The sequence below is a fragment of the Vipera berus genome (assembly GCF_964194415.1).
Source record: "Vipera berus genome assembly, chromosome: 3".
NCBI lineage: Eukaryota > Metazoa > Chordata > Lepidosauria > Squamata > Viperidae > Vipera > Vipera berus.
The window spans coordinates 3,875,530-3,889,256 of record NC_138204.1 but is presented as its reverse complement, the minus strand read 5'-3'; the positions used below and the strand labels follow the sequence as shown (position 1 = coordinate 3,889,256).

Here is a 13,727-nt window from a genome sequence, read left to right as displayed (position 1 = left end):
TGTACATTGTTCCTGGTGCATGATATTGTAGATAGTGTAAGATAAACCACCATTTAATATAGACCGCTGTTTACTGTGTTTGCTCCTGGGTTGTCTCGCACAATGAGACTGTGCACGCTGTGACAATCTGTACGCACAAACAAAACATCCCCATTGGAGCGAGTAGCTTCCACGTCTCACTGTTTGTGGAGATTCTCAGTCATCCAGGTCATGGTTGTTTAAAAGATGCTTTTTCAGGAGGCAACTTTCTCGTGTTTTTTTTCTTTGAAGACCTTTTGCTTCTCTCTGACTGGATGGTGGTGGAACGGAAGGATTTATACTCCTTGCAGACAGCGGGTCATTTGCCTTCTTTTAGAGAGTCATTGAGGCCACTTGGAGGTTTTCCCTTTGTGCTCAGGGTCACCTGAATAGTACAAATGGGTGTGGAGCAGGGGGTCTTCAAACCTGGCCCTTTTATGACTTGTGGAGTTCAACTCCCAGAATTCCTCAGCCAGGCATGCCTGCAGCCAAGAGGGTTCCACACCCATTTGCACTACTCGAGCGACCCTGAGGACACAGATAAACACAGATTAACCACCAAGTGGCCTCAACGACCCTCTAAAAAGGATGCAAATGACCAGCTGTCTGCAAGGAGTACAAATCCTTCCATCCTCCACCATCCAGTCAGAACCTGAAGAAGCTACTGGGAGGAGAAGCGAAACGTCTTCAAAGGAAAGGCAGCTTTTGGAGTTCCGCATCTCGCCTTCCCTTGGTTGCAAAAGCCCTAAAATTGGGTGTGCGCGTGTGTGGCCTGGGTAAACCTAACGGGAAAGACATTCCACCTGCTTAGTCAGCAACAGCAGGCACACCAGTTAAAGATCTACAGGTAGTCCTCGGCGTACGGCCACAACGGAGCCCCAAATTTCTGTTGTTAAATGAAACATTCGCTCAGTGAGTTTTGCCCCAGTTGTTAAGTGAATCACGGTAGCTGGCAAGTTTAGTATCCCAGGTTACTGAATCTGGCTTCCCCATCGACCCCGCCTGTCAGAAAGTCGCAAAAGGGGAACACATGAGCGTGGGACACAGCAACCGTCATAAAGAGGAACCAGATGCCCAGCATCTGAATTTTGATCACGTGACCCTGGGGAGGCTCAAGGGTCGTAAGTGTGAAAAACGGTCCTACGTCAAGGACTACCTGTGTTTAGTGCAGCTTTCCAGAATCCTCCACACACGTGGGACTACAAATGCCAACATCCTGATCCAGCCCACCGACATTAAATCTGATCCTGCAGTCTAGCACATTTAGAAGGCCCTAAATTCTTACGTTTACTAACCTTGGCAATTTAAGAGATGTGGACTTCAATTCCCAGAATTCCTCAGCCAGCTCGGCAATATTAAGGCGGCTGGATTTTAACTCCCAGAATTCCTTGGCCAGCTCACAACTCTTAAGATGGCTGGACTTCATCTCCCAGAATTCCCCAGCTAGCTCGGAAATATTAAGGTGGCCGGACTTCAATTCCCAGAATTCCCCAGCCAGCATTAGCTGGCTGGGGAATTCTGGGAGTTGAGGTCCACCCATCTTAAAGGGGCCCAGCTGGAGAAACGCTGTTCTTACACAAAACGTTCTTTCTTTTCTTTCCTTTTTTTCTTATCTCAGCTATCAACTCCAGGTCTGATTCCGTATTTAGCAGCATTTGGCCAACCTCAACGTGTCGTTAAGAAAAAGACGCAACCCCGTCCCTCTGAAGAACTAATTAAGTCGGCTAGTGCAGCATCTAACCCTAACCCTAACCCTAACCCCTGATCTAGGATACTGTTCTCAAGGGTTACTCTGAAAGCAGATCGAGGCATTATTCCCTGCAAAGGGACGCTTGACCGGGCTTCTCGAGGGCCAAACTCACAGAAGTAAGGATGCTCCATGGCTTCTCTTGCCGTCAGTCGGGACTGGTGATCGTACCGCAGCAATTTGTCCAGGAAATCTAAGGCTTCGGGGCTGACCAAGTGCTGATTCTCACTGTGGACGAAACGTTCCCATCGCTTCCGTGAGTGCCTGCGAGACGGGGAAGAAGCGCAATCAGAGGGGGGGGTGGGGGATAGGAGGGGGCACGCGGCAGCGTTTGACCCGTCTCTGGGAGCTGCGTCAGAGTTTGTTCGTCTAAACCAGGGGGTAAGGCAACCTTGGCTCTTGTATGACTCAGGAATTCTGGGAGTTGAAGTCCACGAGTCGTAAAAGAGCCAAGGTTGCCTACCCCTGGTAAACTGTCTTATTTAAGAAAACGTATAGGGCTCCCCCAATTCAAGGCTAGGGGGTCCCTTGGGGCTCTCTGAGCTGGCTTGTTTTCTTGCAGATGTTTCGTGACCCAACTAGGTAACATCATCAGTGCTGCAAGGGAACGGGGTGTGTGGAGAGGAGGAGGAGGAATGACTCTGGGGTCCTTGGTGCTCTTTGAAATTGCTTGTTTTCTTGCAGACATTTCATGACCCAACTAGGTAACATCATCAGTGCTAGAAGGCAGTTGAGAGTAAACCCCATTTCCTTCTGCCACTGATGACTGTTATCGAGTTTGGTCATGAAACGTCTGCAAGAAAATCACCAAGCTCAGAGAGCACAGAATCCTCCTCCTCCTCCTCCCCCTCCTTTCTTCTCTACAAACCCGACTCCCTTCGAACACTGATGATGTTCCCTAGTTGGGTCATGAAACGTCTGCAAGAATACAAGGAAGCTGAGGACCCCTCCTCACTTCAATCCTCAGGTGCAAATATTCTCCTTTATTGGTATCACTCAAGGTCATTCTGGGGAAGCTTGACAAAATACCCTCCCCCATAGAAATCGACACACACACACACACACACAATCAATCAAATCGGCCACCTGATGACCTATGCATCCCCCTAGCGCCCCCCAGGCCTGTTGGCAAAACCTGCTCTTCAGTTTACCAAAGATAATTTCCCAAAAGGCAACTCTCACGTGCCAGCAAAATCAGGATATTCGGGCAGTTGAAACAAGCCTAATGATTTATTGCAAGCTTATGTTTCCTACAAGAATCTGAGCTACTAACAGACAAGGGAAATGAGCGGGAATTAAGGAGGCCTTTGAGATCTCTTGTGGGGGCACAGGGACTCATGGCTGATGACGCATTTGACACCCCCTTCCCTAGGAACAGCCGGCTCATCTCCTACAGCAGGGGTAGGCAACCTTGGCTCTTTTGTGACTCGTGGACTTCAACTCCCAGAATTCCTGAGCCAGCCATGCTGAGGGGAAAGTGAGAGGTTTCCAAGCTGAGCCATGCTGGCTCGGGAATTCTGGGAGTTGAAGTCCGCAAGTCATGAGGGGGCCATAGTTCTCCCATGCTGGCTCAGGAATTCTGGGAGTTGAAGTCCACGAGTCATGAGGGGGCCATAGTTCTCCCATGCTGGCTCAGGAATTCTGGGAGTTGAAGTCCACGAGTCATAAAAGAGCCAAGGTTGCCTACCCCTGTGGACCTACAGCAACTGGACTTCCTTGGATTTTCCATTCCTCTCCCTTCCTCAAACACACACACACACACACACACACACACACACAGAGAGAGAGAGAGAGAGAGAGAGAGAGAGAGAGAGAGAGAGAGAGAGAGAGAGAGAGAGAGAGAGAGAGAGAGAGAGAGAGAGAGAGAGAGAAAGAGAAAGAGAGAGAGAGAGAGAGATGGACACCATTTGCGGAATGTGGGCTGCCCTCCAGGTTGGGCTCTTGATCCCTTCCATCCTACCTGCCCAGGATGTCGTTGAAACGGGGATCGAGCTCAATATTGTATTTGTCAATATAGTCGTAAAGGTCTTCTGTTCCCAACACTTTGGCTATTCTCACCAACTGCAAACAGACAACGGGAGACAAGAGGGTGGGGTGTAATGATTTTTTTAAAAAAGTCCTCGACTTAACAACCATTTGTTTCCTAACCGTTTGAGGCTCCAGCGGCATTGGGAAAAATGACTTATGACCATTTCCCCACTTATGACCACTGCGGCATCCCCACAGTCACGTGATCAAAATTCAGACGCTTGGCAACTGACTCATATTTACGACGGTCGCAGTGTCTCGGGGGTGGTGGTCATGTGATCCACTTTTGCGATCTTCTGACAAGCCAACAGGGAAGCCAGATTCACTTAAAAACAGTGTTACTACCTTAACAACTGCAGTGATTCACTGAACAACCGTGTTAACAGCTACAGTGATTTAATTAACAACCGTTACTAACTTAACAACTGCAGTGATTCACTTAACAACCGTGTTACTAACAACTGCAGTGATTCACTTAACAACCATGTTACTAACTTAACTGCAGTGATTCACTTAACCATGTTACCTTAGCAACTGCAGTGATTCACTTAACAACTGTTACCTTAACTGCAGTGATACACTTAACCATGATAACTTAACAACTGCAGTGATTCACTTAACAGCCGTGTTACTACCTTAACTGCAATGATTCACTTAACAACCGTGTTACTAACTTAACTGCAGTGATTCACTTAACAACTGTTACTAACAACTGCAGTGATTCACTTAACCATGTTACCTTAACAACTGCAGTGATTCAACAACCGTTACCTTAACTGCAATGATTCACTTAACAACCGTGTTATTACCTTAACTGCAATGATTCATTTAACAACCATGTTACTATCTTAACTGCAGTGATTCACTTAACAACCATGTTATCTTAACTGCAATGATTCACTTAACAACCGTGTTACTAACTTAACAACTGCCTCGCTTAGCGATGGAAATTTTTGGCTCAATTGTAGTCACGCATCGAGGTCTACTTATAATCAGAAATCTTGCGTTGAAACCTCGGCTGTTACTCCCCGGGCCAGATTTGCCCAAGTGTAAAGATGCTACGCTGGCTTCGAAATTTTGGGAGGTAAAGTCCCCACATCTTAAAATTCCTAATGAGAAGCTTTCTTGTGCAGCCAACTGAGATTTACTCAATAAGCCACAGGTAAACAAACTGCAACGTACCTCACGAATGAAGACGAATCTACGTGTCCCAGGATAATGCTGCAGGATCTAATCTGGGTCACCAGTGTGTTCCGGTCTTTTGTCTTCCGAGCTTTCGGATTCGTGCTGAAACCCATACTCAGAGACAGCCACCTGTCTGGAATGGTATAAGGTCTCCCTGCTTGTGCAAGGAGTTGGACTAGATGATCTCCAAGGTCCCTACCAACTCTGTTCTGATTCTGATGCATTAGTCCAACCCTTTGCTTGAGCGGGACACTGTGTATCAGGGGTCTTCAAACTTGGCAACTTTTAAGACTTGTGGACTTCGACTCCCAGAATTCTGGGAGTCGAAGTCCACAAGTCTTAAAAGTTGCCAAGTTTGAAGACCCCTGCACTATAGCAACTTGTTCTCACTTAGCAACGGAAATCTGGGACCTCAGCTGCGATCGTAAGTTGAGGACTGCCTGTAATTCAGTGGTACTTTTAAACCAAGGGGTCTTCAAACGTGGCCCTTTTATGACTTGTGGACTTCGACTCCCGGAATTCCTCAGCCAGCCAGGCTGAGGAATTCTGGGAGTCGAAGTCCACAAGTCTTACAGTTGCCAAGTTTGAAGACCCCCTGCTCTATACCATTCCGGACGAATGACCCGTCTCTTTTCAAAAACCTCCACTTTTTAAAACCTCCACTCAACTTGAGGAAAGAGTTGAAGCTGGATGGTCTTCCTAAAGACCCGCGCTCTCCACAACCACAGCCCTGCGAGGTAGCAAGGGGTGAGAAGTCGCAACCAAGCGACAGCCAACGCCAGCCATCAACGCAGCCCAATCAACATCAAAAAAGTCGCTTACCGCAGACACTATAAATGCCACACACAGAATTGCACACGCACTCTACTAGACAGAGGTTCCCTGAGGACAAGCTGCAACATGCGTCCGAAAGCTTGGAAGACAAAAAACCCTAGTCCTGTTGACCCACCAAGATCGGACCCTGCAACACACTTCCCCTACGTGAGCCAGGCCAAGGTGCCAATTCTCATCGCTTCCAACGGCCAGGAGCTGAGTTGGGAATTTGAAGGGACGACAAAACAACGGGACTCAAATGAGCATTTTTGGCCACAAGTGACTTTGTAGACACCCGTTCAAATGCTGCGCAGATAAGGGTGCGATGCAGCCCCAATGGGAGGATGTCCCAGGTGTCTATCTGCAGATCTACCTGTCTTGAGTTTGAAGGTTCGTTCTCTCAGCTTGTGGGTTGGTTTCCGGATGTTTAGTTACCAGGCTAGGTAACATCTTCAGAGTAGTTTTAAGGGGTGTGTGTGTGTGTGTGTGTGTGTGACTGCTCTTCTGTTGAGGGCTTCAGGGGTGGGTGCCTCGAGTGAGGGTCTTGTGATGGCTCAGGTGTGAGTCACCAGTGGGAGGCTGGTGATGGGTCTTGCCATGGGAAAGTTACATTAGATCAGGGTCCTTGGGAAGTGAACTGCTGGCAGAGGGGGGATTGCGCGGGACGGTTATGGGTCGCTGCTGTCACTGGTTGGCTGTGTGTTGATTTGGATTCTGAGGGGTTCGTAGGCTGGCTTTAGGTCGATGTGTGTCAGGATAATCATTCAATAGCTAAACAGCTTATGTAATGAGGCAATATAAGGTGGACGATGCCATAAGAATGAGACAGCAGGGTCTGCGTCCCTTTAAGAGCCTGAGTATAAAAGGGAAGGCTTTTGCTGCTGTTGGGTTCTCTCTCGTCCGTTTCCTGCTGTTAACTGCTGTGTGTTGGAGTTTGCTGTATTACCACGGGTATGTATTTTGCTCCTAGAGTATATTGTAGATAGGGTCATATAAACCACCATTTAATACAAACCACTCTTTACTGTATTTACTCCTCGGTTACCTCAGCGCAACAAGACGGTGCGTGCTCTGACAATGTGTCTTGTTAATGGAAGGGCTTGTGCTGTGCCAGGCTTCAATGAACTCACAGCCGTCGAGGGTGGGGGCGTGGCCAATGGGATTTTGGGTCGCTCCAATCAAACTGGTGCTGCTTGGGGGTCGGTGTAGGTCCCCATCAGAAGACCCACCACCAGCCTCTCACAGATGACTCACCCCTGGCCCACCACAAGACCCTCACTTGACACACCCAGTCCTCATAAACAGAAGAACACGGATGCTAACAGCCCCCCCAGACTCCGCTGAAGATGTTACCCAGCCTGGTGACAAAACGTTTGGAAACCAACCCACAAACTCCGAGGACGAACCTTCATCCTCACCCTGCACCCGAGCGACGGACATTCGCCGCTATTGCAAATCTACCTGTCTGCCTACCCCTGGCCGAGGCTGACCTCATGCCCATGGCGCAGGCCCAGAGGTTTTACTCACCTGATCGTAATTGTCGTGACCGTGAAAAAAAGGCTCCTTTCGGAAGATCATGCTGGCGAGCATACACCCCAAACTCCACATGTCCAGGCTGTAGTCATACATCTGTAAGTTAAAAAAAATAAAAAAAGAGGAGGGGGGAAAGAAAAAGAAGAAACCCATTAGCCTGGCTCGCTTGCAGATCCACAAGGGAAAGACCCAACAAGGATAGACTACCTTCTCTCACGGGGAATTTGTACAGTCTGCGTGCAGCAAGCAGGAAGAAAACCTCCATAATTTCCGTCCTACCGATCCACAGGTAAGTCCTCAACTTACGGCCGTGATTGAGCCCCAAATTTCGGTGGCTAAGGGGGACATTTCCAAATTTTGATCGCTGGGGAGGCTGCAACGGTCCTAAGTCCCTGACTGACGGCCACAACGGAGCCCAAAATTTCTGTGGTTAAGTGAAGAGTTTGCTCATTGAGTTTTACACACACACACACACACACACACACACACACACCGTTTTAGGGCCTTTCCTGACACAGTTGTTAAGTGAATCACGGCGGCTGGTAAGCTTAGCAACCCGGTTGTGAAGTGAAACTGGCTTCTCCATCGACTTGGCTTGTCGAAAGGTCGCAAAAGGGGATCGCGTGACCCCTGGACGTGGCAAACGTCAAAAATATGAGCTCGGGATGTAACTATGAACCAGCTGCCCAGCGTGTGCATTTTGATCACATGATCCATGGGGAGGCTGCAAAGGTTGTTAAGTGTGAAAAACGGTCATAAGTCGCTTTTCCCAGCGCCACTGTCACTTCGAACGGTTGCAAGGGCTGCCTGTGTAGATATGGCGGCCTGCTTTAATGACCCACATAACATACAATCGTAATTCCAGGCTCAGTTAGGGGCCATCTGCCTAGAACAGGGGTAGGCAACCTCCCAGAATTCCTGAGCCAGCATGGGGGAACTATGGCCTCCCTCGTGGCTTGTGGACTTCAATTCCCAGAATTCCTCAGCCAGCGTGGGGGAACTATGGCCCCTTCATGACTTGCGGACTTCAACTCCCAGAATTCCTGAGCCAGCGTGTGGAAACTATGGCCTCCCTCGTGGCTTGTGGACTTCAATTCCCAGAATTCCTCAGCCAGCGTGGGGGAACTATGGCCCCTTCATGACTCGGGGACTTCAACTCCCAGAATTCCTCAGCCAGCACGGGGAAACTATGGCCCCTTCATGACTTGCAGACTTCACCTCCCAGAATTCCTGAGCCAGCATGGGGGAACTATGGCCCCTTCATGACTTCGGGAGTTTAACTCCCAGAATTCCTGAGCCAGCCTGGGGGAACTATGGCCCTTTCATGACTTGGGGGCTTCAACTCCCAGAATTACTAAGCCAGCACGGGGAAACTATGGCCCCTTCATAACTTGCAGACTTCACCTCCCAGAATTCCTGAGCCAGCATGGGGGAACTATGGCCCCTTCATGACTTCGGGAGTTTAACTCCCAGAATTCCTGAGCCAGCCTGGGGGAACTATGGCCCTTTCATGACTTGGGGGCTTCAACTCCCAGAATTACTAAGCCAGCGTGTGGAAACTATGGCCTCCCTCATGGCTTGTGGACTTCAATTCCCAGAATTCCTCAGCCAGCGTGGGGAAACTATGGCCCCTTCATGTTTGGTGGACTTCAACTCCCAGAATTCCTCAGCCAGCACAGCGAAACTATGGCCCCCTCATGACTTGTGGACTTCAACTCCCAGAATTCCTGAGCCAGCATGGGGGAACTATGGCCCCTTCATGACTTGCGGACTTCAACTCCCAGAATTCCTGAGCCAGCGTGGCTCAGCTTAGAAACCTCTGCCTTTCTCCTCAGCATGGCTGGCTCAGGAATTCTGGGAGTTGAAGTCCACCAGTCATAAAAGAGCCAAGGTGGCCTACCCCTGTCCTAGAACTTATATTAGCCAAGAGAGGGGAGGCAGAGGCCAACTAAAGGTATCCAATCACCCCCTGGGCCAACAATAGCAGGCTTCCCACTGAGGATTTTCATTTTTGTATTCTTGCCTTATTTTTACAAATACCTCAAGGCAGCGAACATATCCACCGTCTCCTTCTCCTATTTTCCCTACAACCACCTGACAGGGAGGGACTAACTCAAGGTCACCCAGCCGGCTTTCATGGCTAAGGCGGGACTAAAACTCACCGTCTCCTGGTGATGGGCCCAAAGTCACCCAGTTGCTTTGCTACCTATGGCAGGACCAGAACTCACAGTCTCTTGGTGATTGGCCCAAAGTCACTCAACTGGCTTTCTTGCCCAAGGTGGGACTAGAACTCACCGTCTCCTGGTGATGGGCCCAAAGTCACCCAGTTGCTTTTATGCCTAAGGTGAGACTAGAACTCCCCATCTCCTGGTGACTGGCCCAAAGTCACTCAGCCAGCTTTCATGGCTAAGGCGGAACTAGAACTCCCAGCCTCCTGGCGATTGGCCCCAAATCGCCCATTTCTTCCTGCCTGCAGCAGGACTAGAACTCACCGTCTCCTGGTGACTGGCCCAAAGACACCCAACTGGCTTTCCTGCCTAAGGTGGGACTAGAATTCACCGTCTCCTGCTTTCCAGCTGGGTGCCTTAATCACTAGACCAAACTGGCTTCTAAATATCATTTTTATTTTTTTCATTTCATTTTGCTTTCTTTTTTTTGGCTCCTAAGCTCTACTGGGGCAGTCCAATGGCTGGTTCCGACCATCCTTTTTTCCCGGGTTTGTGGTCATTTCCACATCAAGAGCGCAATTAATTACCTGATAGTCTACGAGGAGTTCCGGGCCTTTGAAGTATCTGGAAGCCACTCGGACGTTATATTCCTGACCCGGATGGTAGAATTCAGCCAAACCCCAATCTATTAGCCTTAGCTAAAAAAAGAAGAGAGATTTAAGGTGGGAGGTGAATTATTTTACCTTGGTTGGCAACACTTTGCAGATTCCCCTGACGGAATGGGTAACAAAATCAGAAACAAAGGGGAGGGGGGAGCTGTAGAAATCCACAATTATTAGAGACAGCTCAGAAATTAAACAGTCATAGTTTAAACCAGGGGTCTTCAAACGTGGCCCTTTTATGACTTGTGGACTTCAACTCCCAGAATTCCTCAGCCAGGCATACCTGGGAGTTGAAGTCCACAAGTCATAAAAGGGTCACGTTTGAAGACCCCCTGGTTTAAAAGTACCACTGAATTACAGGCAGTCCTCAACTTACGATCGCAACCGAGGTCCCAGATTTCCGTTGCTAAGCGAGAACCAGTTGCTAAAATGAATTTTACCCCCCTTTTGACCACCTTTCCTGCCACAGCTGCTAAGTGGACCACCCCAGTTGTTAAGCGAGTCACGTGGCCGTTAAGCAAATCAGGCTTCCCCCATTGACTCTGCTCGTCCGGAAGGTCGCAAACGGGGATCACGTGACCCCTGGGACGTGGCAACCGTCGTAAATAGGAACCGCTTGCCAAGAGTCCGAATTTTGATCACGTGAGCATGGGGATGCCCCAGCGGTCGTTAAGGGTGAAAAAACCGGTCCTAAGTCACTTTTTCCAGTGCTGCTGTCAGTTGAGTAGTCACATAACTTGAGGACCGCCCGTACTAAAGAAATTAAAGAGAGGATAAATTATTTTGTTTTACATTACCTGTCCAACCTAGAGGATTCTCACAATAGGCCGAAGTCCAGAGGCCGAAACCATTTTTGTGCTGACTGAATACAAGTAGTCCTCAAGTGACGGCCACAATTGAGGCCGAAATCCAAGTGAGTCTGCCCTATTTTATGACTTTTCTTGCCCCGGTTGTTAAGCGAATCGTTGCGTTTATTAAGTTAGTACCACGGTTGTTAAGTGAATCTGACTTTCCCCACTGACTTTTTGCTTCTCAGGTCGCAAAAGGGGATCACGTGACACACACACACACCCCGGGACGCTGCGACCGTCATAAATATGAGTCAGTTGCCAAGCGGCTGACTACTGACCACATGATCCAAGGAGATGCTGCAACCGTTGTGTGAAAAACGGTCATCAGTCGCTGTTTTTCAGTGCCGCTGTAACTTTGAACGGTCGCTAAGTGAGACGATGACTACCTGTATAGCAAATTTCTCTTTTCCTCATCGGTTTTTTCAGCAAGACCTAGGCCACAAGGTAAGGGGGCAAGCCTTGGCAGCCCGCTGAAGAACAGAGAGGAGAAAGAGTGGGAATCCTCACCGTCCACCATTCCTCACCTTTCGATGCTCGTGGTCAATCATGACGTTGTGAGGTTTGACGTCTCTGTGCATGATCCCCATACTGTGGCAATAATCCAGGGCCTGGAGAAGTGAAAGACACCCCAAGATCAGAAAGATCATATATATACCAGGGATCTTCAAAGCTGGCCCTTTGATGACTTGTGGACTTCAACTCCCAGAATTCCTCAGCCTGGCTGAGGAATTCTGGGAGTTGAAGTCCACAAGCTGGGGTCTTCAAAGTTGGCCCTTTGATGACTTGTGGAATTCCAACTTCCAGAATTCCTCAGCATGAATTCTGGGAGCTGAAGTCCACAAGTCATCAAAGGGCCAACTTTGAAGAACCCCGATATATACAAATCATTTCACGTTCCAAAGCAGAACGAACGATCCGTAGCCCATTTCCTGAAGGGCCACAATTCAGTGTAGCTGCTTAGAAAATGGCGGCCGCTTCTGAGATCACGACATGGCACCCAGCAAGAGGCTGGCTTAACTTCTTTCCCTTAAGTGGAGCTCTGGACACCTTTGAAAGCGTGAAATGGCTGACGTGGGGGGACAGTTGGGGGTGGGATACAGCCCAAAGCCTGTGGGGACCCCAATGGATGGGAAGCAAAGCACAAGGGGGCTTGGGGAGAGGGGGAGGCCTTGTGAGGCCTGGGGCAGGGCCTGGAAGAACAGGACAAGGAAGCAAAACCTTAAGCCGGTGTTTCTCAACCTTAATCATGTGGTCTTCAACTCCCAGAATTCCTCAGCCAGCATGGGGAATTCTGGGAGTTTGAAGTCCACGTCTCTTAAAGTTGCCCAGGCTGAGAAACATTTCCTTAAGGAATTTATTCAAGGTAGAAAGGTGAGATTATAAAGTAGTGGCCACTCTTTAAGAGAAACCAATCTTACTACTCTGAGGTTCTATCTATTTGTTACAACACTGTCAAGGGGGGAAAAAGGGGGAAGTGAAGTGAAGGGAAGTGAAGTGAAGGGAAGGGAAGGAAAAGGAAAGGGAAGGAAAAGGAAAGGAAAGGGAAGGAAAAGGAAAGGAAAGGAAAGGAAAGGGAAGGAAAAGGAAAGGAAAGGAAAGGAAAGGAAAGGAGGAAAGGAAAGGAAGAAACAGACATGGCAAAGCAATAGTCAAAAAGGGAAGGGAAGGGAAGGGAAGGGAAGGGAAAGAAAGGAAGATGGAGGGAGAGAGGAAAGGAAGAAAGGAAGAAAGGAAGAAAGGAAGAAAGGAAGAAAGGAAGAAAGGAAGAAAGAAAGAAAGAAAGAAAGAAAGAAAGAAAGAAAGAAAGAAAGAAAGAAAGAAAGAAAGAAAGAAAGAAAGAAAGGAAAGAGGAAAGAAAGGAGGGAAAATGGAGAAGGAAAGGAGAGGAGAGAAAAGAGAAAGGGACACTTCTAAATCCAGAGAGATCTGATTCATCTATCCTGGTCTCTTTTAACTCCTCAGCGAAAGACGAAAGACATTCTCAAGCCCCAAAATGGCTGACCCCTATTTCTCAAATGCTATTTCCGGACCACCTCAAACGCACTGAAGAAAAGTGAACTCACCTTCAAGATTTCATACATGTAGAACCGAATGTCGTAGTCTGTTAACGTCTGATATAATTGCTGTGGGGAATTAACACAACACGGTCAAAGGCGAATCCAGCAGCCATCTTCCCATTTCTCACCCAGCAAGGAAATGATGCACCATCTCAAGTGTGTGGATGCAGTTCTAGGTGGCTTAAAATACACAGAACTAAAAACATTTCCTGAACTGGTTAGTGTCCTAATTTAACGTTTTCCTGGGCCAGATCCCTGTAGCAGGACTGTTTTCAGAGAGGGGGGGACTGCATTACACATTAATTGACCCCACACCCACACCCACTTTCTTACAGAGTGGGAACTGGGTGTCCACAGCAAGGTCTTCTGGCTTGATAAAAGTTACTGACTTCTGCCTGACTTTACGTTCTGTTTTTTGTTATTATTTTTTTTGCCACCGTTATTAAGCGGTACATGGCTGGCTGAGGAATTCTGGGACTCGAAATCCACAAGTCTTAAAAGTTGCCATGGTTGGGGACCTCTGTTCTAAAGAATCTGAGGCCCACCCTTGTTGATTTTTTTTTTATACAGTGTGTGACTTAACTGCCCAGGTTATTTATTTATTTTTATTACTTATTTATTACACTTTTATGCCGGTCATCCCACCACCACCACACACGTGTGCG

At 48.4% G+C, this 13,727-nt stretch overlaps 1 protein-coding gene across 3 annotated transcripts in view; it reads right to left on the bottom strand.

Annotated features, from left to right (window-relative positions):
* Positions 1-13,727, bottom strand: part of CSNK2A1 (casein kinase 2 alpha 1) — a 45,352-nt gene that overhangs the window by 4,714 nt on the left and 26,911 nt on the right. For all 3 annotated transcript variants that reach the window (XM_081323805.1, XM_081323807.1, XM_081323806.1), the window contains exons 6-11: positions 13,069-13,128; positions 11,530-11,613; positions 10,080-10,190; positions 7,319-7,420; positions 3,726-3,826; positions 1,881-2,029 (exon numbers count right to left, since the gene is read on the bottom strand). In XM_081323805.1, coding sequence (XP_081179931.1) covers positions 1,881-2,029; positions 3,726-3,826; positions 7,319-7,420; positions 10,080-10,190; positions 11,530-11,613; positions 13,069-13,128 — 607 coding nt within the window. The remainder of the gene's footprint in view (positions 1-1,880; positions 2,030-3,725; positions 3,827-7,318; positions 7,421-10,079; positions 10,191-11,529; positions 11,614-13,068; positions 13,129-13,727) is intronic.